Source organism: Mirounga angustirostris, unplaced genomic scaffold, assembly GCF_029215605.1.
Source record: "Mirounga angustirostris isolate CCGP_5_RB_7025 unplaced genomic scaffold, mMirAng1.0.hap1 SCAF_4, whole genome shotgun sequence".
Lineage (NCBI taxonomy): Eukaryota > Metazoa > Chordata > Mammalia > Carnivora > Phocidae > Mirounga > Mirounga angustirostris.
The window spans coordinates 22,586,214-22,614,048 of NW_026991712.1; the positions used below are offsets into that span (position 1 = coordinate 22,586,214).

The 27,835-nt window shown below is 39.1% G+C and overlaps 1 protein-coding gene across 3 annotated transcripts in view; it reads left to right on the forward strand.

The window, feature by feature from the left end:
* The window catches only part of EIF3H (eukaryotic translation initiation factor 3 subunit H), a 95,813-nt gene extending 76,155 nt beyond the window's left edge, over positions 1-19,658 (forward strand). The window contains exons 3-9 of one of the 3 annotated variants that reach the window (XM_064587985.1): positions 2,906-3,073; positions 4,605-4,704; positions 5,927-6,076; positions 13,303-13,423; positions 16,231-16,363; positions 16,654-16,753; positions 17,716-17,941. In XM_064587985.1, the coding sequence (XP_064444055.1) occupies positions 2,906-3,073; positions 4,605-4,704; positions 5,927-6,076; positions 13,303-13,423; positions 16,231-16,363; positions 16,654-16,739 (758 nt within the window). In that variant the 3' untranslated portion in view covers positions 16,740-16,753; positions 17,716-17,941. Of the gene's footprint in view, positions 1-2,905; positions 3,074-4,604; positions 4,705-5,926; positions 6,077-13,302; positions 13,424-16,230; positions 16,364-16,653; positions 16,754-17,715; positions 17,942-18,025 lie in introns of those variants that run through there. The other 2 variants (XM_045896011.3, XM_045896014.3) reach the window with 2 other exon arrangements.
* The last annotated feature ends 8,177 nt before the right edge of the window (positions 19,659-27,835 follow it).

Here is a 27,835-nt window from a genome sequence, read left to right on the forward strand (position 1 = left end):
TTGTTTGTTATTGAATTAAACTTACCTCTTTGAACTGTGCACTTACTGGAGGCTCATGTGCATAGTCCTGGTGAGGACTGGGCCTCAGTGCACCCCAACTTTACTTGGAAGCTCATCTTTTCACAGATCACTTGCCGTCCTTTTATTTTTTAAGATTTATTTATTTATTTTAGAGCATGAGCAGAAGGGGCAGAGGGAGAGGAAGAGAGAATCTTAATCAGGCTCTGTGCTGAGTATGGAGCCCTACATGGAACGCTGCATAGAGGCCGACATGGGGCCCAGTGCAGGGCTCGGTCTCATGACCCTGAGGTCACGACTTGAAGCAAAACCAAAGAGTTGGATGGTCAACCAACTGTGCCACCCAGGCACTTGCAATCCTTTAAGATCCTTTCTTTGTGTGACACCTCCAAGAGGACATTCTTTAAGTTGTGTTTTTTAATTTTTAAACTTGGGGTGGAAAGTCCAAACCGAAATAGAGAATATTTGGACATTTCACATAGAATAGGCCCAGACTGTATTTTTTGGGTAATAGTGAAATTCCAGTGCCTTGTAGATTTTTAGAAGCAATTTATCAACTTACCTGTCTTGGTCCTACCCCTTACATTTTAATATTTATTTGCCATATTTAGGTCATATGAAAACTCTTTATAACCTTAAAAATAAATTTTTATTAGAGCCTTACAAGCTCATCTCTCTACTTCTCAATTCTCAAGAAGTAAATACACTGGAACAGTGGTATTTCCTGTAGAATGACAAGCCTCCTATCCCTTAGTCTCTTTTTAGCTGAGAGGAATACTTCATTTTCATTCTTGTCCAAGGAGCTATAAAATAGGTAAGATTCTGGGTGAAGAAGGAATTTGGAGGTTTGCTACTAATCATATAGTTTGTTTTACCCCCTGCATCCTGAAAGTGCTATTATAAAACCTATTGTATTCAGGCTATTTGGGGAGAGACTTAGTAAGATTACAGACTCTTCCAGAGAAATGCATTTTTTAGGTATTAATGCATGCTGGAGGCTCTGCTTTAGTCTTTAGAAAAATTATTACTTTAATTAGCATATTTAATGAACACTGTGGAGTCACAACATTTTGCTTGTGATGTGCTCTCTGATCTTTCTGGAGGTGGGAAGGCTGAGCATCAGAAAAGGATCATTAACTGGACAGCAAGATTCCCCATGGGAAAAATCTAAGAGCAATCTAAGAGCTAGTATGAGAACCTAGATCTCAAGATTCCAAGTCTTTTCTTTTTTTTCTACTGTTGCAGATTGAATCTAACTTCTGCTTATATTACACCTAAATTGTACATTGGCAGAAAGAAATCATCCTATAAAGCCATGTTTGTACTGTCAATTGCTTGGTAATCTCTCCCTATCTCCTTCTCCCTATTCCTTTAAAATGAATAGTACTGGCTCCTGTTTTACTTGTGGTATTTGATTAAATTCCATTAGTCAAATGGGTGATTTTAATTTAAAAGCGGGAATTTTAAAGCAGAAAGAGGCCATAGCAGTGGTTCTATACCATATTTATGTGGTTGATACGTACAAATCTGTTAAAGTAGCTGGAAAGGAGGTCTGTTATGTGCCAGAGGGACAAAAATTTAAGATAAAAGATAATTGATATAAGATTATCATATTATTTTTATACTGCTTCTTCTTGAGGCCATCATATTGTATATAAAAAGAAAAACTAAAAAACCAAATTCTTGAATAGTTGAAAAGCTGGCTGCCATATTTATCATGAGAAATATAACCTTCCTTGGAATAAGCAGATTTATAATTTCTTTGCCTAGTAACAAACGTTGAAAAAATAAGATTGTGACCATCTGAGGGAGATTCTTTCATACTTTATGATCCTGAATCTTGTTTGCTTTATTAAACCATAGTGCTATAACCAAGGAAATGACAGGCATATAACTTTACTTTTGCTAAAGCCTGATTAAAAGTTTAAAAATGAAATAGGTTAGATTCCAAGGTAAGCAAATATATTTACTCCACATAGTTGTACATTCATTATAATAGAAGTAACTTGGTTATTATGTTGACTATAAAATTGTCTCCTGTATTACATATTTGCTATTCATTATTGGACTCTATTGCTTTTTAAAATCTTCTACTTATTATAGTCTCAGTTTGCACCTATTCTAGTAATATTGCTTTAAGTTAATAATAGACATTATAGTCATTAATTTGATGAAAGTAAAAGTCTTTCAACCTTTTCATTCTATACGTGGTGATTAACCTATAACTCTAATGAAAAATTAATATCTGTTACATAACGCAAAAGAACACACAGGCAAGAAAAAAGATTTTTTTTTTAAATTTAGCATATGCAGCAGGGGGCACCAGATGAAGGCAAAAATGAATTCTTATATTTTAAATCAGCTACAGCTTGTATTCTGTTCGTATTTAAATAATGTGGTAGTTAATTGTTTCCCTATTCATTTTCTTGATGATTTTAACTTCTCAGTTCTAAAAGCTGTGTTGAAGAAGACATTCTCACTTTATTAATTCAAATGAAATGTCTTAAAATTAACCATTTTAGCAATTATACAATTTTTTTCTTAAACATTTACTATTTTTAAGAGTTTTAAGAAGGGAGTGGAAACCACATTTAATAAATAATTTCTTGTTTAGAACAAGGCATTATTACTGTTGTTTTTAGTAACTTTTCGGCAGTATGTTATTTCATTAATGAAAAAAGGAAAGCTTCAGTGATTTGAAATGATTTGAAAGCTTAAATTCATTTTCGGTATAGGTGAACTGAATGAATTTTAAATCTGGAAACTGTGTTGTGTCCTTTAGCTAATAAATAGTTGTGTAAAAACAGGTTTCCAAAAAGGCTTGTTTTTTACTATTTGTGGCATCATTAAATAGTTTTTCTTTTACCCCCTCCTCCCTATCATCTAGTCCAATATCAAATGGAAATGATGCGCAGCCTTCGCCATGTCAACATCGATCACCTCCACGTGGGTTGGTACCAGTCCACGTACTATGGCTCGTTCGTCACCCGAGCACTCCTGGATTCTCAGTTCAGTTACCAGCATGCCATTGAAGAATCTGTCGTTCTCATTTACGGTTAGTAGGAGTTTCCTTTATTATTCTTTTCTTCCCTTAATGTTATTACTACTATTTTTGCTTTCTGTCTTTTTGCCTCTAAGAGCAGCCTGGCAGGCCTTCTCAAGTAAATACCAACCCTGTTTCTGCAGCAGCCTCAGCAGCAGCTAAGTCTAGACAGGGTTTCCTTCTTTCTGTTTATTTTTCTTGCTATCAGAGCCCTGATGTGTACATTTTGGAATGCTGGAGTAGCTGCTTCATTTTTATTCCTCCATCTCCCCTCCCTCATTTGAAGGGGCTGGTGGAACTAGACCAGATGTCTAACAAACCCCAATTGCTAGAGTGTCTGGCTCTGTACGTGACTGACCAATCATAACACAGTGTGCCAAGTTTTTTTTATACCTCTGACAGCAGCGTACAAAACCTGGACTGTTTCTTAGCACAAAGATTTTTTTCTTTTCGGCCTATTTAATGGTGTTTCCTCAAGCTCTCCAGACCAGATGTTCTGTGCTGTATCAGAACTGTAGGCAATTTAACAGCTTTATAGCCTTCCCCCTCCCCAAACACTCACAGTTTGCCATATCTGGCAGACTTGCATATAGTTTCCAGCTGAGAAGTAAATGTAACGTCCTGAGTATCTGTCAGAAAAAATACTAATGAATACGATCAATCTTATGAGCTGCCCCAAAATTGTTTCAGTATGTTAACAATTGGATTACAGTAAAGAACAAGTTGTTAAAGTGTACTTATATTGGCTGGAAACATTGCATCATCAGACCTTGATGAATTTTCCACTTGTTTCAATCTATTTTGGTTTTCATTTTATCACCTATTGCTAAAAGTTTCACTGTGTTAAGTTTCAGACAACATGAATGTTAACACAGGTTTTAGGCGAATATTGGCATGCCGGAGCCGTTATCATGCAGCAAGTGCTAAGCTCCCTTACTCATGGAGTGTGTAAGCAGCTAGTTTTGACAAAATGAGTTTCTCTGGAACTAAAAAGACACTTTTGTGATAGCACTTTTTAGTCATTTCATTTTTAGAATCTGTTTTAACTAAAAAATTTGGACAGTGACTATTAGGATGGATAAATTTTGTTCACAGGGCTATTCATTTAAATTACTCGACTGAACTACACAAATGCATGCAGTGTATTTTCACATTTAATATTCATTAGTATTTTTCTTCTAATTATACAAGATGAATATAAGGTGTATAGAACATATGAGATGTTTAATTTTCATCAAGATTTCTGGTTCAAGCTGATGAATAGATTTGAAAATAACTGCATTTTGAATCTTCTGTTTTTAAAACGTTGGGAGGAAGTTACTCTACCAATTCCAAGTAGGATGATAAGGTTCCTACATTTTCACTTAACTATTCGCTATACTGGTTTTAATCTGCTTCAGATTGAGTTCTGATCTTTTATTTTGATCTTCATTTTGTAAATATCGTGTGGTAAGTAACAGTGTGCCTAGAACCAGTGTCATTCAGGCAAAGCATTGTCAGTAACGAAATTGTTAGTAATTTCTTTCTCTTTTCCCTATTTGAGATCCCATAAAAACTGCCCAAGGGTCTCTCTCGCTGAAAGCATACAGACTGACTCCTAAACTGATGGAAGTTTGTAAAGAGAAGGATTTTTCTCCTGAAGCGTAAGTGTTTGGGGGCCTGTGAGGTGTATGGTAAAGCATTGGCTGTTTTCCTTTTAAGATTTTAGTTTGCCACATTTGTTGAATCCTTGGTAGTGGTGGCGTGGTAATGCTTTTGCCATGTGGATGGTAGAAGTCTTTTGCATGGCCGAGTGCCACTTGATTTCTCCCTTTCCATGTTTAAACTGTTCTTTATGGAGTGTCTCATCTGTTGTTCTCACTGTGGGTGAATTCAGTTGGAGTGGGAATTAATTAGCTACTGAATTTGAAGAAATAAATGATTAAATAAAGGGAGGTGGGATGAGTGACCGGCAGCTGTCAGACTGTGAGCTCTGTATCAGGATGATTGTGAGCTGTATGTCTTACTTTCTGAGCGCCTGTTTCATGGGGGGTGGGGATGGGAAAGACATAAACATTTTAAGGTATCAGTAAGGAATGTGGCATTTTGGAAATTTTATGGGTGATAGATATGCACAGACTTAATCGGTAAAGCTGTTTTATGATCTTACATAATGGCATTGGAATATTTACATTAAAATTTTTAAAAATTCAGAATTCTTTCATTTTCTGTTAACTTTGGGAGTTTTGATTTCTTATTAAATTGAAGTTAGTGGCTTTGATTTCATGTAGGACAGTTCTTTGCTAGTTTCCCAATAGCTTCTAAAGAAATTAAGGTGCAAAACGTTTTAAAAGCTAACTCATGAACAATTCCTGGGTATGATAGTTACAACTAAATTAATGAGAAATTGCATTCTTGCTGTGTTCTGAACCATTGTGTATAGGATATCCTGTGAGTGTTCTGCTAGTTGTTAGTTTCTTTAGTTTGGTAGGCTTTTAAAATGAACTTTCCAAGAACTGAAGTATTTCTCTGTTGTAGCTATTTATTTTAAATGTTTTAGATACAGATTATATAGCATAACTACCCATGACATTTACATTTTAGTATCAATGAAATTTTGAAGATACCTGATTACAAAGAAAGAATAGTTTCTTCTGCCAAGAATCTTTTTTTCTGGGCTTTATAGCTCAAACTTGGATTGTTTTCAGTGTTATTCAAATCATTCGACTTATGCTTGACTCTGTAAAACTAGTTTCTCTTTTTTAAAGAGTCCTAATGAAACAAAGATCCTGGAGAGGGCCTGTAATTAGGGAAAATGTATGAAATAGTCAATTTAACACTTACTTCTGACCACCAGACTAAAGTATTTTTTAACATGCTTCACAGATTGAAAAAGGGAAATATCACCTTTGAGCACATGTTTGAAGAAGTGCCGATTGTAATTAAAAATTCACATCTGATCAACGTCCTAATGTGGGAGCTTGAGAAGAAGTCAGCTGTAGCAGATAAACATGAATTGCTCAGTCTTGCTAGTAGGTAAGTGACCCTGTCTAATGAAAAGTCCTTTTTTAATCACTTTCTGCAAAAGATTCTTTCACTTAGAATTTAACCCATCGATCCAGAGAAAAATTATCCAAGCATATTTTGAGGTTCTTGAGACATATGTAATGATATGTAGTATTTGTCCAGCCCTGCTAAGATCCCAGGAAAAAAGCCAAACTGATAAAATGAAAGTGTTTGAATACTAATAATTCCTGTTATAAGAACCCTCTGATGCCTTTGCTGTATCATTTTTGCTTTTGATACAGGGTAAATGCCCATGGGGGAGGGTTTTTTTTGGCAGGGGGGGGGAGCTTAGCTTTATTTATTGTACACTGTCCTTGGAGGCCTATGGTATTATGTCGGGATATTTAATAATGCTCAGGAAAAATACGAAAATGCTTCTTCGTTTTACTGGTGGCACTTGCCCTTGTTCAGATGCAGACTCTATTAGTAGTGAATTTCCAATGTGGATTTTCAAGTAAAATTAGGATTTTCTGAACCTGACACTGCTTTTTCTGTCTTAGACTGTGGTGACATAACTTCCTCCATTGTGACTGCTTTAGCTACCTAGTTGCTACATATTATTTATTGTATTGGTAAAATGCTGACCGAGGTGTTCCAAACAGATTATTTCCTTTATGGAATTAATGTTTCTTTTCCTAGCATTTATTGCTCTTAACAGAAATATAGGCAGAATCGTCTATATAGCTCCTCTTAAGTGCCCGTTAAGCTTGATTGTTTTGTGGTGGGAGAATGCTAGCAGCAGGCCTGTAGAATGAAATTAAATAGACAGAGTAGGTAGTCAGTCTGTATGTATTTGTTGGATGACTGAAAAAAACAAGGTGTGTTTTCTTAAGCAACCAGTTTGGAATGGAGGCTCAGTTTATCAGATTTCTCTAATCCCAGATAGAAGCTTGTGCAAAAGAACATACAGACTTTGTACTTGTTTGTTAGAAGACAAGTAGGGTAAACCCAGGAGGACCTGAGAGCCCAGTATTGTTCTCCATGCTCTGGGCTGGATAGGACCGTACTTGAAGTGACACTTTGTATTGCATGAATCCATCATAGGGGCCACGAGAAAGTAGGTACAGAGGAAGGAGATGGAAACTGCATGGTGAACGGAGTGCTAAGTGATACAGCCAGCTTTCAAGGCTAATTTGGCACTGAAGAGTGCACTGTTGACTGCAAACATATATTCATAATAGTCCTTTAATTTGTCTCTTTTAGAAGGTCATACTTAATTCTTCATTGCTTTTACAAACACACTGAGCACACCTGTATTTAAAGCATTGCACTAAGAACATTCTTTAGCATGCAAGGTTACAATTTGATGTATTGAGTATATGTAGTTATACAATAATTTTAAATTTACTACATGGAAGTGTTTGCTTATATAATATATGCCTTCACCTTTTCCCAAGCTTATTGAGCATACAAAACAAATACAGCCCTTTTGTGCTTTAAATTACCAGTGAGCTGGTCCATAATGTCTGTTTGTCCAAAACAGCATTTATAATAGCCAAGAAAATGTTCCCAGTTTGCCATAGCAACTAAGATCTAGACAAATATTTTATTACTGTTTCTATCTTCTGTATCTTATGTGAAATAGAAAGAGGGGCCCTTTCCTTTTCATGTGAAATTATTTAAAAGGTAAATTTGTGTTGCTGTTGGAAGGAAAAAAATGAAGCAACCCTGAAGCAGCGCCTATGCTGATGGGTTGTTACAGTCATCCAGACTGATAGTCCTGTTTTAAAAGACTCTGTACATCTCAAATTTCAGTTTATTTTTAAGATTTATTTGCTTGAGAGAGAGAGAGAGGGCGAGCATGCAAGTGGGGGGAGGGGCAGGAGGGGAGGGGCTGAGTGGGAGAGGGAGAGAGAGAGTCTCAGGCAGACTCCCCACTGACTGTGGAGCCTGACGCGAGGCTCCGTCTCACGACCCTGAGATCATGACCTGAGCCGAAATCAAGAGTCCGACGCTTAACCAACTGAGCCACCCAGGCGCCCTTCAAATTTTAATTTCTTACATCAATGGCATGATGGTAGTCAGGCCTGTCGCCATAAATTTTTTTCTAAGAAACCACATCAGAAATCATGCCCAAGAAGCTCCTCAAATTTTGCTTGGTCTTGCTTTTCACAGCCCGTATGTGGATACACTTTTTGGTTTACCTGATATATTTGTTCTAGGCTGTGAATAAAGCATACTACATTTCCTTTCATTTAAAGAATTTTTTTAATTTTTTTTTTTTTTAAAGATTTTATTTATTTATTTGAGACAGAGAGAATGAGATACAGAGAGCATGAGAGGGAGGAGGGTCAGAGGGAGAAGCAGGCTCCCCGCCGAGCAGGGAGCCCAATGTGGGACTCGATCCCGGGACTCCAGGATCATGACCTGAGCTGAAGGCAGTCGCTTAACCAACTGAGCCACCCAGGCGCCCCGAGAATTTTTTTAATTTTTAGTTTTAATTTTATTGGCTGGAAGTTCTAGCAATGGCTGTTTCATAACAGCCTTTATTAATGTTTACAAATGTGTTACCCAAGCCTTCAGCTTTTCACACATGAAGAAACAATTCTGTTTTTATTTCCTCTTTAAACAAGTAAACTAAGGGTGGGCCTTGTACATTAAGTCTGCAGCCAGAGCAGACTTCTCACTGCGTGTCTTGGTTCACATCTGTTGGAAGTGAGCTGTTTTTCAGTTCTTTGTTTCCTTGACAATAAAAGAAAAGGCTATATTATTGAAACTCCTAACAGTAACTCCCTGGTTCAGTATTCTAGTTGAATGGGTACTGAAAAGATCCCCATAAAGCTGCTCTTGGTAATGGACCTGATTTCCTGTGAATGTTATCTGAAATAGGTATTATTTTAATTCCTTTTCCCGTTCAAGATCTGTTGTACAGATTTTTGAGGGTTCCTTATTGGATATATTTTGAAGAACATTGTAGTGATAAAAATGTTATGAAACGTTTAAAGGCCACATATCTATGCTTGTGTTCTTTCGCTAATTACATATATTTAGCAATATTACTTTATATTAAAGACATTTTTTGGTGTAGATCGAGAGGGTCTCTTCTAGTAGCACCTTTCTCATTGCTATAATTAGTGTAGTCAGACTCCAGGATTTAAGGTGTAGGAACAAATAATGGATCTGTCTCTGCATATGGCAGTAACTCTCCTTTATGATTTTCTCCAGTGTCACTATCCTCCTGCCCATCGCCCAGGGGTAGGGTTTGTGGTGATCTTTCTCTTCTCTGAATTCCTTTTGCACTTCAGCATATAAATGACTTATTTAACAACTAATTGCATAGTAATGATAGCATTTCTTGCTTAGCTCTCTGGGCCTCAGTTCTCCCACTGATAGAAATGAGAGGGTTGGTGCTCCATTCCTGTCCATCCTGCCTTCTCGGGATCTGACTGGGTTCTTCTACACTCTCTTTCCTCAGATATCTTCAGTTACTTTCCGTACTGGTTCTTTTCTGTTAGGTTTCTTGACTTGTTTTTCCCATTAAAAAAAACGGAAAATGTTCAACTCCTCAGAAAAACTGAAAGAAAACAATCTGATGAACACACATAAACCTTTTGCCTAGATTCACCAGTGGTCTGTCTTGCCACATTTATACCTGCTATCTATATACATAAATGCATAACTTTTTTTTCTGAACCATTTGAAAGTAAATTCCTGACATAACTTTTAACCCCTAAATATTTGAACATACATCTTCCAAGAATAAGGATGTTTAAATTCAAGTCTCCCTCATCTTAAAAAACAAAGTTACAAAAAAAGCACTTTTTGACCTCATGCCATTATTATCCATTTCCTTTCACCTTTTGGTTCATATTCACCTGTTTTGTTTTGTTTTTTTAAAGATTCATTCATTTATTTGAGAGAGAGAGTGCACACGATCGGGTATGGGGTGGGGGGATGGAGCAGAGGGAGAAGGAGAGAGAGTCTTAAGCAGACTCCATGCTGAGGGTGGATCCCGATGCAGGGCTCATTCTCACAACCCTGAGATCATGACCTGAGCCGAAATCGAGTTGGGTGGTTAACTGACTGAGCCCCCCAGGCACCTTGCATTCATCTGTTTTTGTAGTCAGACTTCTTAGTGTTCCACCTATTCTGTGTTGTCAGAGCTCTCACTAAAGTCATAAAGGACGACTTTATCACCATGTTACTGGGTGTTGTAGACGCTTAAACATTTAATATGTTGATGACCCCTTCTTCCTGAAATACCTTTTTTTGGAGTCTGTGCAACTGCAACGCTGTGAGGTCCCTTTTCATTCTCCATGGTGATCCCTCTTTGCTCATCTCTAAAGATCAGTGTTCCTCAGGGTCTGTCTTCTCGTGTGTACATTCCTGGCGTGATTTCATCTTATTTCTGTGTCTTTTGCTACCTTAGACCAGGGTCTCATTATTTCTATTCCTGATTACTTTCGCAGTCTCCTAACTTCCTGCTTTTAACCTTTTCCTCTTTCGTTGTAGTGATCTTGCTAAATGCAAATTGTATGATCATATTACTCCTTTGCTTAACTTTTTGGCTGGTTCCCCATTGGCCTTAGAATAGAATCCAGACTTCTAGTCCTGGCTTCCAAGACTCTGTGCTATGACTGTTGTCTGCCTCTTAGTTTCACTGCTCTCTTTTTTCCCAGTCCTGCCCTTCTGTGCAGTTCTTCAAAGGCATTATGCTTTTCATGCCAGAGTGTCTGAACACACTGCCTTCACCCAGTGTCTGTCAGTGTCCTTCCCACCTTCCTTGTCTCCAACTCCTCTTCAAAAACTCTTAACTTCAGCTGTCAGAGAATCTGGAAACTCTCATCTGGTTCTGCCATGCTATCTTTTGTGCTTCCATTCTATTAGAACGATGACACCATTGTGCTGTGTTTATCTGGGTGCATTCCTGTCTTCTCATTAGGATGGGTGGAGTGCAGCAGTGTCTTACAGATTTTAAGCCTCAGTGTCCGACAAAGTGACTAGCAGAGTACATATGTACTCATTAGAATGTATTGAAAGAGTGCATTTAGGTGACAGAGTATTGTTAAATTTTAACCTTGAAGTTGTTTAGAACACAATGTGGCTATATAATCAGTGGATCTGGACATTTGACTAGCTACTTGGTAGAGCAAATCATTTTATTCACTCACCTTTCACCATAGGCCCAGACACTTAATTAGAGGTAAGTTAAAATCAAGCTGTTAAGAAATTAGAAGAAAACAGGAACAAATACTTAATCTCGTTTCCAAAGAAAAAGAAATATTTTAAAGTTAAAAAATGATTCACAAAATTAAAATGGAATAAGAAAAATATGAAAACTTAATTTGAAAAAAGCCCTTTTTCAAAAAACTGAAACATTTGAAAAAGAGATTAAGTCATTAGGCCAAGTCACTGGGCCAAGGTTATGTAGATAGTGCCAGACCTGGGATTAGATGGTACATTTATTTACACACACACACACCAGTTCTGTGCTTTTTTCTGCTATTTAAGAAAGAGCCAAAACTTGCTAATTTTCTCCAGGTTATAGATACAGTCCATTTAGGATCCATATTGTAACTGAATTTACTTTCATTTATTCCCAACATTCCCAGTCTGTTCCTTCCTCAGCCTGCCCCTTCTCTGTAAATGCCATAAACCAACATTTGGCTGCTCAAGCCAGGAAACTGAGAGTCACCCTTGATTTCTCTCTCACTTCTGCCCATTTTTCTCATGCTTTCCCATGCTTACTGCCACCATCCTCGTCCAGGCCACCACTGTTCTCTTTGTAATACCACAGTAGATTCTGTGTGCTTATGTGTGTAGTTTTTAAAGTAGAGATAAAATTTACGTAACATAAAATCTACCATCTTGACCATTATTTTGCCTTCCCAGCACAGTGTATGGGTGTCCGATTTCTCTACATCCTTGCCAGCACTCCACAGTAGACTCTTTACTCATCTCCTGGTTTCTACTCTCCAGTCTGTTCTCTGCATAGCAGCCAGAGTGGTCATTTTAAAATTTAAGACAAAATATATCATAAACACATACAACTCAAGGGCACCATTTAAGTTGGAGTTGAGGAGTCTCGTTCACACTAACTGTTGTTGGGGTGTTTTGTGGTGCAGCTAATGGCTTCCCATCTGTGTTTGTCTGACCTCCGTAACCTATCACTGTGCTCCAGCCATGCTGGACCTCTTCTTTTTATCTGCCTAGTACTTGCCCATCTCAGGCATTCAGCACTAATGCTGTCTTCTGCTTAGAATACTTTTTTGCTTGGCTGATTCCTTCTAATCATTTGCTTTCAGCCTGTCCTCTCCATAAGGGAAAGGGATAGGGCAACCATACTATCTAAAGTGTTTCTACCTTTTTTCTCCTCCCTACTCCCAATCATCTGTAAGCTCAGTGAAAACAGAGACCATGAATGTCTCATTCATATCGCTTCTCTGTTTGCTAACACTGAAGTCAGAATGTAATAGGTGCTTAATACTTGTTTGAAATGAAGGAGTGAATACTATTTGTTAACTAGGTATTTTTAGAGTATATGTATGCAGTAGCAGGCTTTACCATGGTAAGAGATAGTTGCAGGCAGAAATCAATGAATATGGTGGTGATTGTACTAACCGTGAGCATCCCTTTATAAGATGATTTTGGTAAATGAGTTGCAATAGAAATTTCTGGAGAGGAAAAGAAGTGTCAATGTACTATGGATTCTAGGAAGGGCAAGAGGGAAGGAGCCCTCTTTTTTTCTTCATTTGGCTTTGCAGAATAAATGCTGTTGTTGTTCTTTTAGAACCTGCTGGATAGAGGAATCATGTACCAGAAGTCTTAGTGTCTGGTTCCTACTTTCCATGGCTCCTGATTTAAATGCTCTGGAGCACAGTTGGGGAGGGGGCAGTGCTAAGTGGCCTAAGAAAAGGGTGCAGGAGTACTGAGCTTAGGTTAAACTTGGTTGTTCAGAAAACATACATTATAGATAACCTGCTAGATACGTGTAACAGCTCCTACTCTGATACATGTATGCTCTGATAATAAGAAACTGAGCTATTTCAGATACTCTGGTGGTTACAGGTGTGGGTTCAGTATGGGAAGTTTAGTAACAAGCTGACTCAGATTCTTTGCTGTCCCCTTGCTTTTATGCGGTTGTGTGCTCTCATTCTTATAGCAAATGGCAAATCAATTTAATATCTCAGAGGTGTTTAGAGCAGTGGCAGACCTCTGGCTTTAAAGTATGACATGTCAGTATATTTACATTTCAGCAACCATTTGGGGAAGAATCTACAGTTGCTGATGGACAGAGTGGATGAAATGAGCCAAGATATAGTTAAATATAACACGTACATGAGGAACACGAGTAAACAGCAGCAGCAGAAACATCAGGTTGGTGTTACGGGAAAATCCGACATACACGGGATTCATTTCTTTTTTTTTTTTTTAAAGATTTTATTTATTTATTGAGAGAGAGAGAATGATAGAGAGCATGAGAGGGAGGAGGGTCAGAGGGAGAAGCAGACTCCCTGCCGAGCAGGGAGCCCGATGCGGGACTCGATCCCGGGACTCCAGGATCATGACCTGAGCCGAAGGCAGTCGCTTAACCAACTGAGCCACCCAGGCACCAAGATTTTATTTATTTATTTGAGAGAGAGAGAGAGCATGCACATTAGCAGGGGGAGCAGCAGACTCCCCACTGAGCAGGGAGCGTGATGCAGGATTCAATCCCAGGACCCTGAGATCGCGACCTGAGCCGAAGGCAGTCGCTTAACCGACTGAGCCACCCAGGCACCCCTGGTTTTACCAGGTTTTTTTTTTTTTTTTTTAAGATTTTATTTATTTATCTGAGAGAGAGAATGGGAGACAGAGAGCATGAGAGGGGAAGGGTCAGGGGGAGAAGCAGACTCCCCGCCGAGCAGGGAGCCCGATGCGGGACTTGATCCTGGGACTCCAGGATCATGACCTGAGCCGAAGGCAGTCGCCCAACCAACTGAGCCACCCAGGCGCCCGGGATTCATTTCTAAGTGTGGTGCTTCAGAGTGATCAAAATCATACTTGATAAAGCGTTAACTATTAGCTAGTAGCGATCATATTTATTACCACACACTGTTTCTAAGTTGTACTTAAACATACCTGTTTTAAAGAGAGCTGGTATATTAAGCTCAGATCACGATGGCAGTGTTATGCAAATAAGAGAGACATTTATTGAGAAAGTCAGAGGCAATGAGATTCTGGAGCCTCACAGCTCATTTCTTTACTAACTGTAATTGGTTTGGTAGTGGCTCCTTGCAGCATAGTTAGCGATCTTCCGTTCATTTGAAAAACTGAGCAGTTGTGATTAAGAGCAAGCAGTTTTGATAGGAAATAATAGACCAACTGCTGTGAAATAGTATAATACAGATAAAAACCCTAGAGCTACCTGAATATTCTCATATGCACATATATACTGCTATGGCCATTTAACCTTTTCTTTTTTCATGTTGCTTGAAGGCCACATGATTTTCACAGTTCCTGGAATATTGTTTTTGGACTGTATTGCTCTGAAGTATTCTTACAACATTTGATTCATAGATAAGTTGATTCCAGAATGTTTACCTGTGAAAGCATTTGTATGACTACCGTGTGTTCATTAAAATGTACTTTAAACTTGGTGGTGTTAACTCAGCACAACTACAACTTAGGTGGCTCTGAGAATATTTAAAAAAATTTTTTTAATATCAATGTTCATATATAGTGAAATTTAAAATACTTTGTTTCTACTGTACTTAGAATTTAAAAAACACATATAAATCTGTAAAGTATATACTTTTTAACTGAAAAGAGGATGGTTGGTTAAAGATGGCAGTAGTGAAAAACTTCTAAAGGGTGGCGGTGGGGGGAAGGACAGAAAAACCTCGCTTGATTCCATTCTCCTGCTGGTTCTTCCCATAGGGAAAGGATGCAACCTGGAGTATCAAATTGAAAATCTGTCAACTCAGAGACAGTTGATTCTGGAAACTAGTCTTACAGTCATTTTCCAGAATTCCAGCATGTCTTAAAATTTTGCATTTGATGTTTATTTGTACCAGCACCATTCACAACCCTTTTTAAATTTGTCTGGCTTCTACCCTCAAACCCTATAATGAGTATAGAAATCTTTGCAAAAAGCAAGGTACTTCCCTTCTTTAGGAACCCAAGAACTTAAATTTTTTACTAGCCCACCTTGGTTTCTCATTACCTCACCTTTTAAGGCTCTGTGTGGGATATTTTCCCTCTGCCATTGTAAGCACCCCATAAGTATTACCTCTTGATTGTAATTGGCTCAGTAAGTTTGTAGTTGATCCATACCTTTAGATGTATCCCCGCCTTCTCTTCTGAGAATCCTAGGAGTCCATAGTTTGACAGGTTTTTTTTTTTCAGTGTTTTTTTTTTTTTAAAGATTTTATTTATTTATTTGACAGAGAGATAGAACAAGTAGGCAGAGAGGCAGGCAGAGGGAGAGGGAGAAGCAGGCTCCCCGCTGAGCAGGGAGCCTGATGCGGGGCTCGATCCCGGGACCCTGGGATCACGACCTGAGCTGAAGGCAGCCGCTTGACCGACTGAGCCACCCAGGCGCCCCTAGTTTGACAGTTTTTGAGCATTTCCTAAGCTAATGTTCATTCTTAGCTATAGAGCTAAAAGCACAGCTGATTAGTAGAAGTATTTACTAGTATAATAATAATAATGATAGTGATGATGATGATGTTATAGTTATCACCATCATCAGTATTATTGTTTTGGTCGGTAAGGATAAAGTTGAAAAAATTCCCCCATGTGGTGGTTAATTACTTCATTATTACAGTTAAGGTAAGTCATACTTCTAATGCTGTCATCTACTCCATTGTCATAAATGGTAAAATCACTCCACTCACTAATCATGAGCTTCTTTGCCTTTTAAGCCCCCAGTTTCCCACATAACCAGTTTGCTTTTTCGATATCATTAGTTAATAGACTCTTAGAGCCCAAAGTGACACTAGAGTTTCCAACAAAGGAATTTTCTTTGTTGCCATATTTATTAGCTTCTTAGAAGGAGGAGTTACCATGGGTTACCATTTATAAAACTGAGGTTGGAATTCAGGGCAGTGGGGTTTTGCTGATTGCATAATTGATGGAGGTCTTTTTTTTTTTTTTTTCTCCTCAGAGAAAAATAACCAAATCATTTCTTCTCTGAATTTTAGTATCAGCAGCGTCGCCAGCAGGAGAATATGCAGCGCCAGAGTCGAGGAGAACCCCCACTACCTGAGGAGGATCTGTCCAAACTTTTCAAACCTCCTCAGCCTCCTGCCAGGATGGATTCTCTGCTCATTGCAGGTATTGTTGGCCAGTGCAAACATGGCTAGTTTTCTCTTTTCCTTAGGAAGCAGAAGACAAGGAGAGATTTATAAACAGAAAAATATATCATAAAACCTAGTGTATTTAAAATGGTTGAATGATGAATTTGAATTTAGCACCTATAATTTCTGAAATTTAAGAATTTGTCAGTCTTTGTTATTTCTAAGGTCCTTTCAGTGCTTCTTCACTCTATGTTTAGCTAAACATTTTTGAGATGGCATTATAAACTTTCTAAAGTGGAAAGGTTTTATTTGAGTCATCTTTCATAGAAACCAAGGAAAAATATTTACGTTCCATAACGCAGAAGATCATTCAGCTCAAGCTGCTTACTTTTCATGTTCCAGCCCAGCACTGAACCCACGTCTGTAGGTGGGTGTTTGAATTGAATTGGATTTTCTGACTGGAGGAAAAGGATTTCCCTTACTTTGACTTACATTGTAGCAATAGGAATGCAGTTCTGGTTGTACTTTGGGAGTATCTACCATTTAACACTATTTTTTAGTGGTGGGGTCTTGTGTCCTATGCTAGGACTTGATTTTGCTCTTATTTAGCTGTGATAACCTTATTTCTGTATAAATGTTGCTAAATACTGTTTGATTCATTCAGCCGGTTGTCCGTGAGAGATTTTTTTAGAGTGAAAACCCCACTCAAAAAAAAGCTAATACTCTACAATTTCTCAGTTCCATTTATACATTTTCAGTGTGTGTGTGTGTGTGTGTGTTGGGGGGGGTCAGATTCCAAATTCTTAAAACCTTCTAGAACACACATAAATTTGGGAAACCGAGACACATTCCAATTCAAACAGACTTGTATTATATATATATAAAATACCTTGCATAAATGTTGCATCAGATTAGATCATTAGTTTTAAGACTTAAAGAGCAGCGATGGACCCCTGTCTTGGTGGGGACGCTCTGCTTCTGCTCTGTCTTGGGCCAGAAAAGGAACCCTTAATATTTCTAGAGCACAGCCTGAAAACTACTGTACTGTGCACATCTGGGTCAGGTGGTCCATTTTGTTTGCAGTTCTGTGATTTGGTAGCTGCTTTGTGCCTGGCTGAGGAGAGCCAGTGTTGTTTTCTCACTTGTGTTAGTACAGTGTGCGTCCAAGCCCCAAGGTCAGGAAGATAGCTTATTTTCAAAAGAATTTACATTCTGTATTACAAGGATATGGACAAACAGAATTGGTTCCTATAAACTCTTGATTGAGAACAAAACAAAATAAAATTCTGGTGATTATGTATTCTGATTTTCTTGCTTGCCTAGTGTGCTAGGTCATTTTATAATTTGTGGAACATTGTGACTCTCTTTCTCACTTTCCCAAATGCACAGGCCAGATTAACACTTACTGCCAGAACATCAAGGAGTTCACTGCCCAAAACTTAGGCAAACTCTTCATGGCCCAGGCTCTTCAGGAATACAACAACTGAGAAAAGGAAGCTTCCAGAAAAGGCGTTTTAACATGGACTCTTGAGATCACATTGGGGCAATTCTTGGAAGAAATACACTTGCCTAGTGAAAAGTCTTTCTAGCTAATAATAAAGTAAAAATAAAACAACCTTGACTGCTTGCTCATTTGATTTTACACATATTATATCTAGCTTTTTATTTTTGTTTTGCTTACACTATTTATCTCCGAAAGATTAAACGGATTCGACCAGAAGCTACATGGGAGCCCAGACCTCCAGGCTCCGTCGTCTTTGCTGCTCCGTGTGAGGTGCCACATTTCAACATGCAGTCCAATGCTGCTTGTCCGGACCCCTGACCTAGCAGCCCTGGTACCTACTGGGAATTCTTTACTTCGTTGCTCCCAAATTAGTGCCCTGGAAGCCCAGGCACCCTCATACCTAGGCCTGGAATCGCACGGCATGCTTCTTGTCGGTCTGCCTTTTCGTTTCCACCGGTGAATGTCAACCAGTCCCCATGCTCGTAGGTCATTAATCAGGCACTAGAATTTTTTTTAAAAAATTTCATCAAGAAAGCCATCCATATTTTGTATGAAAATGAAATTCATTCTGTGTCTATTTTTTTATTTAGGACTTCTTACTTATCTTTTCCATACAATGAAATACAATTCTGCTGACATTATGTTTCATAAGTGGGGAAAGAAGAATTGGAAGAACAGTACTACATTGAGGAGAGAAAAAAACTTTTTAATTTCATATTTGAAAGACAGTCAAGGGGCTCCTGGGTGGCTCAGTTGGTTAACCGTCTGCCTTTGGCTCAGGTCTTGATCCCGGGGTCCTGGGATCGAGCCCTGTGTCTGTCTCCCTGCTTAGCGGGGAGTCTGCTTTTCCGTCTCCCTCTGTCTCTCCCCCTGCTTGTGTTCTCTGTCTTGCTGTCTCAATTAAATAAAATCTTAAAAAAAAAAAAAAAAAGATAATCAAAAGTCCTGCTATTTGTAACACCAAAGTCAGTGAGATCTACAGCTGTGGATTGTGCCTGTGAGACTTCTATTTCGTGACTTTCACCTTGAAGACATGGCCCATAGGAAGATCAGAAAGAATGGGTAAGGGGTAAGGAGAGTTGAGAAATCCTTTTTCTCCCCCCTCCGCCCCCCACAACATTGTTTTGGAGGTACCACTGGGGCTCTGGGATCAGGCAGCTGGATTGAAACCTGACTCTTTTCCTTCTAGGGTATCCTTAAACTAGTTGCTTAACCTCCCTCTGCTTCACTTACCTCATCCAAATGAGATGAGGAAAGGGGACAAGTGTAATACCCTATAGGGTGGGTGTGAGTGTTGAAGTTTATTGAAGAGTGGGGTAAAGCACCTAGAATAGTGGTTGGTATGTAGCAGATGCTCAGTACTTACCTGATGAGCGCTACACTAAGTTCTTATTCAGGATATTAGGTTGTTAGCAGGGTTTTGCTTTTAAAAAGCTATGGCCTTTGACCATTCTAGAATTCAGGTACTTGCTCACATGAATTAATTTTTCTAGGATAAACTCCTAGAAATGGACTTAGTGGTCAAAGAGTATATAAAGTTCTAAGGCTTTTTACCTGTATTGCCAAATTGCCTTCAAGAAAGGTTATACTGAGGGCGCCTGGGTGGCTCAGATGGTTAAGCGTCTGCCTTCGGCTCAGGTCATGATCTCAGGGTCCTGGGATCGAGTGCCGCATCGGGCTCCCTGCTCCTTAGGAGCCTGCTTCTCTCTCTGCCTTTCTCTCTCGCTCGCTCATGAATAAAAAAAAAAATCTTTCCAAAAAAAAAAAGGTTATACTGATTTGCAGTCCCACCCATGGGGCTTGCTTATTTGAGTCCACACACATTTGAGTGTGACTGTGTTACATAGATGAGATGTATTGATAAACAAAGCCGGTCATGTTCTCTGTCCTTGTGGATTGTATACTCTGTTGGTTTATTTCCTTGCATTCTAATTGCCTACATTTGGAATTCTATTGTGAGTTAAACAAAACACCCTTGAAGTATCAAAGAGTAAAATAAAAGGAAAATCAGTTGAAACATAATTACTGTTTTCCTCATGGTGTAAGATTAACAGGATTCAATTATATTTTTTAAAATGTGGTTATTTACTAAATTCCATATGACTGTTTAGATACCCATAACTCAGAGTAATATGCGAGTGCACATTTGAAGATTTCAGGAGTTTTGGGGTTAGGAATTACTGTAGTGGGAAAAACTGTTTAGGGAAACATGTCAATGGAAATTAAATCTGCATAGTATGTAGTGTTAGGGAATAGCTTCTGTTCGCATTTGATTTGAGTGCTATATCCTGACATTTTTCAGGAACAGATATGTATGGTTCATCTTCTATAAATATTTGCAGTTTCTTCAAGTTGAAATGAGAAAAGCTCATAAACTGAGTACCAGGTCTAATAAATCATTCACTTACCCAAGAACAAAAACACAGAAAAAGCCTAGCATATTAATCTAATGGAAAATTAAATATGACAAACTGAAACAGTAAAACATATTTGAAGTTGACTCCATGATCATTGATAATGCTTGATAAGGTTCTAGAAGACATAGCATTATTCTTAATTGAAAATACCTGAGAGAATGAATCTTCAGACTGCCCCAGATAACCTGATTTTTAAAATACTGAGGTAAACTAAAAGTTTTTTCTCCATTTTTGGAAGCTTGGAAATTGAGATGTGGTTATCTAATGCTAACTTAATTATTTTGAAATTTCAAATTTTAGTGTCTTCTAAAGTGTTTCTACATTGTTCGCACTGTATTTTTTAACATTCTTTGGAAAACCTAAGTGAAATCTTCATTTTCAAACCATGCTGGCATTGAACTCTGGTGTGTTATGAAAGAATCGTTTTGAGTTTTAAACTCCATTTTTATAGTAAACATTTCTCATTCATATTAAATATATACCATTTACCAATTTTTCCCTTAATCTTCTCATTGGGCATCTTCTTCTGTGATAGTCCTATCATAGAAATGGGACAAGGGTATTTAGAGAGGTAATACTAAACTGGGGTCAAGCCAAATGCCTATAGGGCTTATTTTAGCAAATGACTCAAGTGCCCATCTGCAGAGAGCCTGATCAAGTCGTCAGTGCCTTGGACAGTGCTTTGGTCTATCTCAACAGAGGTCTATCTCCCTTCTGTTGGGACAGCAGTTAGTAGATAAATAATGAGGGGAAGGATGAAGATCCCGAGTCTCTTAGATGTTTACAAAGATGAGAGAAAAGCAGTGGGTGGTTTCTGCATCCCATAGCCAAGACTGTGCAGTGGAGGAGTTAAAGCTAGCTTACCGTGTGGTGACTTTTCCAATTAGAGTCTGCACCTTTTTGCATGGATTGGAACAGGGACAGGGATTGATCTGTCTCCAGATTACTTGAGACAGGGAGGGAGGGGCTGGGGAGCCAGAGCTACTGGGAAATTATAGTTTGCTGGAGCAAACAGCTGTGGCCTAATACCCATTCCCTTGAGTTTCCTTTTTATGTAGGAAAAAAAAGACTCTAATGTACCTTAAGCCTGGTTGGCCCTATAGTAGAACCCATAATGGCTATACCAAAGCCTCGATAGTGATTTTAGGGATAAAACCCACAGATACAGAAATGGTTTTCAAGAGCCACCACCCCCTGCTTGGGGAGTTTGGGCCAATCCTTAGGGGTTTGGTCTATCCCAGACAATTCTTCGATTACCTGTAGTCTTGTTCTCGGAGGCTGTTAGGCCCTCATATCAATTGTCATATGATCAGTTTATTAGAGTCACAATTTGATTCCACAGGATTGATGTTGCATTTCCTTACAACTGTGAGTTAGGCAACCCATTTTCAGTTCTTTGATTGAAAAGATTGGATGTAGCCTCAGAGTCTTATTAAGTATTCCCTGGAACCTTCATGAAGTGAGGGGATAGTAGATGGGTTACTGAATCCGTGCGTATAGTAGGACTTGCTGGAAGCCCCTTTCAATAGGTTGCAGATACATCTTTAGTCTTCTTTCTACGTGTGTCTTCCTTTCAGAAAAAAACTATAAAAAAATCCTCATCCACTGATGTTATACTATAAAGAAAGGTAAAAATGACTTTCTCTTCTTTTAATCCCCAAATTACTGTTTTTACATTTGGACAAAAGTGAAGGACTCTACTACTTCATCAGACCTGTAACAATAGAGGGTGGCCCATTCTCCTTATTTAAAGTTGAGTTGATTGCAGTAGGAAAATATTGCTTCTGGCATTGTGTCAACCTCAAGACATAAACTCAGGTGTCACTTCCATTTCCTTCAGTAATATTTTTTTTCATTGACCTTTCTCCAGGGCACAGTCATTTCTGGCATCTTCCATCTTCCTTTGTGGATATGGAGGCAAAGGATTTGTTTAACTTTTCAGCAGTGTTTACCGCTTCTGACGGTAAATGGTCCTTGCCTTTTCTTCTTGGACCATAGTCTCTCTTGCCAATGTTTTACTTTGTATGTATTGGAAACAGCTCTTATTTTGTCAGATCCCCCGAGTAATCTTTCCCCACCTTTGTTTATCTTGTCATTTGGCTTTCACTTGCTTAACTCATTCCTAGATTCAATCTGCCTGTGATTTTTTTTAGTTTTGATTGTTGCCCTTCTCCAGTTTGAGGTTTTTAAATTGCATTTTACTTTTTTTAAATAGTCACAAAGATTTTAATTTTTCCTTGATCTGATCATGCATCTCTGAATGTCATAATTCTCCAATCAGGCAGGCAAGTGTCCCAGTAACCTCATCTCCTAGATCACAATGGTGAGGGTCTATTTTTCTCTTTGATGTGTGTGCAGCCCCCATTATTGCTAATGAAAGGTCTTCATGTGCATTAAGGGGAAACTAGACCTCTAATGAGATACAGAGAGGAATTGCAGCTGATGATTTCCACTTCTAGCCCACTGTACTATAACAGAAATGTACTCTCAGGAGGCAATGGGCCAAAGAAATACAAAATGCATGTGCTGCCTACATAAAATATCTAGTCTGGTCTTAATGGCCGGGTGGTATTGCTTTGGCTTATAGTCTCTGGTATTCCATACCTGCTGAGGGGGACCTTTATTATGGAGGTGAAAGACCCAGATCCTGGAAGAAAGTGAATAGACTAGTTACATTGCATTTGAATCAGCTTTTAAGAATGATCTACGTTAATATTTTATATATTAACAAAGTACTTGCTCATATAGTTTCTCATTTAGAATGGGAAAGGAGGACAAATGCATTATGAAACCAACGTGCTTGGTACTAAGAATACTAAGGGAGTGAGAAACATGTTAATTCCTGCTCAAAGATGATGAAACCAGACTTCAAAACAGTGATTGATTAAAGCAAACCTATTCATAGGTGGCAGGATCAGGACTGGAGCTCAGGTCTTGAGTCCTCTTACCAGGACTTGGCACAACTTCTCAACACAGCACGAGGAAAATAGTTCTTATTTCAACACAGATTCCCGTTCATCTTGTATCTTCCCCTCTGTGGTGAACCACTCTCTCCCCTCCCCCACCAATTTCAAGGAACTGCTTCACCCTTTCATTGCAGTGATTCACTGCAACCTCCCTACGCTCTACGTGTTGTGTTTATCATTGGACCCTTTTCTGATTGATGTACAAGAAGTGAGATTCATGGGTTCTAGTGTCCATTCAGGCTCATTTCTTGAGTAGAGAACTTCTCATAACCATTTGTGATACAGGGCTGAGTAGCACAGCGGAGTGCAGGGGAAGAAGCAGAGAGGTACAAAAATGAAAGCATGCCTGCAGGTTCTTAACACCTGGATTTTCTGTTTCTAGTCCCTTTCTGTCCCTGTTTGTGTTCCTGCCCCTAGGTCTCATAAAAGCATATTTGAATCTTCTTAATAACACTGCCCTTTTATTTTCTTCACCTTTGAGTTGGTTTCTGTTGCTTTCAACCTCAAAAATACCTAACCGAACTCCTGTATATGCCAAGGTTTATTTGCTATGAGACCTAACAGATTTGAGAAGGTGCAGCCTTAAGAGGTAATAGGAGAATAAAAGTTACCTTGCAAATATTTTAATAGAATTTTAGAGCAGGAGGGGACCTAGCCTGATCTCTTGGCCACCACAAACCTCCCATTCACAGATGTGGAAACAGGCTCCAAGAGTATTAAATATTGTTTCCAGAATAGCCTAGATTGTTCACTCTTTTTTCATATTATTCTGTCTCAGTATTTTTTTCTTTTTCTTGATTTGATATTTGTATGTATTGCTAAATGATCAAAATGAGTAAGTCTCGTTAACATTTGTCACCATACATAGTTAGAAAAATTTTTTTCTTATGGTGAAGACTTTTAAGATCTATTCTCTCAGCATCTTTGAAATAGCAATTTAGTGTGAACTTACAGCCACCGTGCTGTACATGACATTCCTGTGACTTATAACTGGAAGTTTGTACCTTTTGACCCTTTATACACCCATTTCGCTCACCCTGCACCCCCCCGTCAGCATTTCGTAAAGAGCTCAAATGCTGCCCAGTATACACTGAATCTTTCCGATAGGAAATTGCCCTCTCATGCACTGGAGTTGATGAGTGTTTCTGCAGCGTTTGGAGCACAAAGGTTGCACATTCTCAAGAAGGAGGTGTAGGGGCTGATTAAATTAACCTCTTGGATATCTGGGTCACCTCGACTGTTCCATCTGGGAAGTGGATGGAAGAGGTGAGTTTTTGCTGCTTTGCTGGAGATTGGTGGTGTAAACAGGTGGTGGGGTAGTCTAAATTTGGTCTGAGATGAAAACATTTTCAAGCAAATGAAACTAAGCTAGATTCTTTTGACAGTAAAGTGTTTAGAGATGCAGACGTCAGTTTTATTAAAGTACAAAGCAGCATTGCAAAAAAAATAGTTGAGGGTGTGTGTGTGTGTGTGTGTGTGTGTGTGTGTAAGAGCTACTCCTAACAAAACACTTTGGAAAAGTGTAACTCACGTTTGCCCTCACCTTTTGAACTTAAGATGAAATGATGTGTGGAGTCCATTCCCTCCCACTCCCAAACTTAGGGAAGGAGGGAAGCTAGAGCAATTTGTTAGGAACAAAGACATTTGCATTTGTGATGTTCACGTCATTCTGTTCATGCTTCTGTGAATTCACAAATGCACGGAATTCAGAAATCATCTGGGGTAGGAGAGGGAGAAAGGGAAGGTGTTGATTTTGTATTTTCATGAAGCCCTGATGTGGCAAATCTCAGATGACAATCTCTCCTCTTGTTTCAACGGACTGTAGCAGTCGTGGGGAGCTCTGCTGAAAGTGATTAGAGGCTGGCCATGCAAATCCTCCATGGATTCTGAATAAATTCAGTGTTAGCAGGAAATCATTGCTCCCGATTTAAAGCCCACTTGGACAAAACGATAATTTTCTCCTGATGCTTTCATGTACTAGACACTTGCCTCTCATTACTTCTCAGAAGAAAAGTCAACCAACCTGCCAGCCAACCAATAAGATGGCATTTTTCCTTAAAGAGAATCGAGTGGTGCTTACCCTGTCAGTTTAGCACTTTTGAGGCTCTCTTTATGTCTAAATGAGCAGCTGGGTTTTAGCTCTGCAAGTGGAGCATCATTGTGGATGAAACTAGAATCATAGACTTAATACTTTAAAAATGGTGATCATCATGGGTTTTCCCTTGTACTGTATTAATGTTAGAGTAGCTTCTGGGGTTCATTCAGACAAATGTGCCAGATTCCGTTCAGCACTGGGACTGATAGGGTAGTACGCATCCTGACCCACAGGGGGCTTACCCAAGACAAGTGGTTCTCTAGGTGTGGCACCCAGAGCTTGTCCAAAATGTACATCCTCAGGCCTCAAACCTGCACTTTAGCAGCCACCCTGGGTGATGCTCATGCTTGCTGGAGTTTGCTCTGGAACTGGTTCCTGCATCTGGCTCCGTGTCTTAATGCCTGGAGAGTTTTTTAAAAAGTCAGGTCTTGAAATAAGGCCTGGGAATCTGTTTGTTTGTTTTTCTGTTTTGTTTTTTAAGTTTTCTGTTTTCCTGTTTTGTTTTTTAAGTTGCCAGAGATGATTTGGGGGGAGACATTGCAATGAAGTAGAGAGTAGCCACTTCTATTAGAAGTGAAGAGTAATAGTTAGACCAGGTCATGGGGAAGGAAGGGAACTCGAGCAGAAAGAACTCAGGCCTGAGGGGGAGGAGACAAAGGCTGGAAGGAGTCACAGGTCTGGAGACTTGTGTGCCGTGCCTGGGGGCCTTCTCTTGGAGTCACCAGCAGTTGAAACCAGGTGTACAAGGAGCTTGATAAAATAGCAGGGCTTCGTTTATCCGCCAGTGATCCCAGGAGCCACCTGCAAGCAGCCGCATCATGTACTACAGCAAGAAGGACAGCAAGCGTGGGCCACTCCACAGCCTGGCGCCCAAAAAAGCCGCAGTGACATGAAATCTGTGTTGACTCTCGGCAGTGGGAGGGAAAGGCACTGTGACAGTCTGCCTCCCATGTTCACCCTCGGCTTCCCCTAATTAGGGTCAAGGACCCAGATTTTTTTCAAAAGCAAACAAAGAAAACAAGATTTGGATAGGTATTAATTATTATTTTTTTTTTTTAGCAAAAATGTAATTGTTAGACCCAAGGCCTGTATTTTATGATGAAAAGCGTGTTGATGTTGGAAAAAGAAATAATCACACTGTTCTCTGCCTTTGTATTCAGTCAAAAATCACATGCAATTCTGTTTGAACTGATATCGCCAAAATATGACCCATTTAATCTTGGGAGAAATTTCTTGGGTATCTGAGCACCATTGCTAGTATACACCAGAGCATGCAAAATATTCAACATTCAGTGAAGGGATTTCTTCTTCTTCTTCCTTTTTTTTTTTTTAAGATTTTTATTTATTTATTTGACAGAGAGACACAGCGAGAGAGGGAACACAAGCAGGGGGAGTGGGAGAGGGAGAAGCAGGCTTCCCGCGGAGCAGGGAGCCCGATGTGAGGCTCGATCCCAGGACCCCGGGATCACGACCTGAGCTGAAGGCAGCCACTCAACCGACTGAGCTACCCAGGCTCCCCTGTGAAGGGATTTCTTGAGCACCTTTACAAAAATGGCAGGAGAAGTGCATTTTTAGCAAACTGCAAAGTCTCAGCCTAAGAGCCTATTCAGAATGGAGGCTTCATGGACCACCTGGGGAAAAGCACAGCCACATACCTGGAGGCAATTGAAACAAATCATTGGAGACATTAAAAATAGAGTTTTCTTTCTTGCTGCCAATATCCCTTTCTTCCTCTCTACAACTTTTTTTGGTAGTCTTCTCCGAAACTTTTTTTTTTTTTTAAGGAGCATATAGATATTTAGATTTAATTTGTTACAGCTTGCATTTAAAACTCTGGAAAAATGAGAAATAATTGGAAGATAACAGTAGCAGCTGCCTAACCAGTTGTTTCAAAATATGGCAATAAAATATTAAAATTGAGAGTTGCTATTTTTGTGCATGGATGTCTGTCATTGGTTATGATAGATTTCTAACCTCCCTACCAAGTTAATATTTTAGGAGGGGGTAGGGGAGGATGCTTAATGTAAGTTATGGACTTAAATATTATTCCTGGACAAAATTTGTAATAAATGAGGCCCCGACTGTAAACTTTACATATACTAGCAATTATTCTCTTTTAAAAAGTCAGGGGAAAACAGCCAAGTACATTGTTTAATTGACCTGGACTAAAAGGCAGCCTCGGATTTTGGATACTACCTTTGGAAAAAAGCCCGCGACTGATACAGCACATAAATCCTAAGAACTTGGACTTAGAGGGAGAGTGAGCAGCAGTTCTGATGGAAGATGCAGTTTATTTGCATTACAAATGGGAGGTATGGGATGGTTAAAGTGTATTAAATGAACATCCAACACCACACAAGGATGGAGTTTCATTATTCCTGTAAATGGAATTAGCCTGCAGCAACAGCATGGACTATTCAGGTTATTTTAGTGAAAATGGAGTTCCATTTGCCCATGGAGCAAGGTACAGTGTGTCTTAAATTGGGCATGCCTAAAGGCAGTTGTATAGGCATTCTGAGTGGGGGGT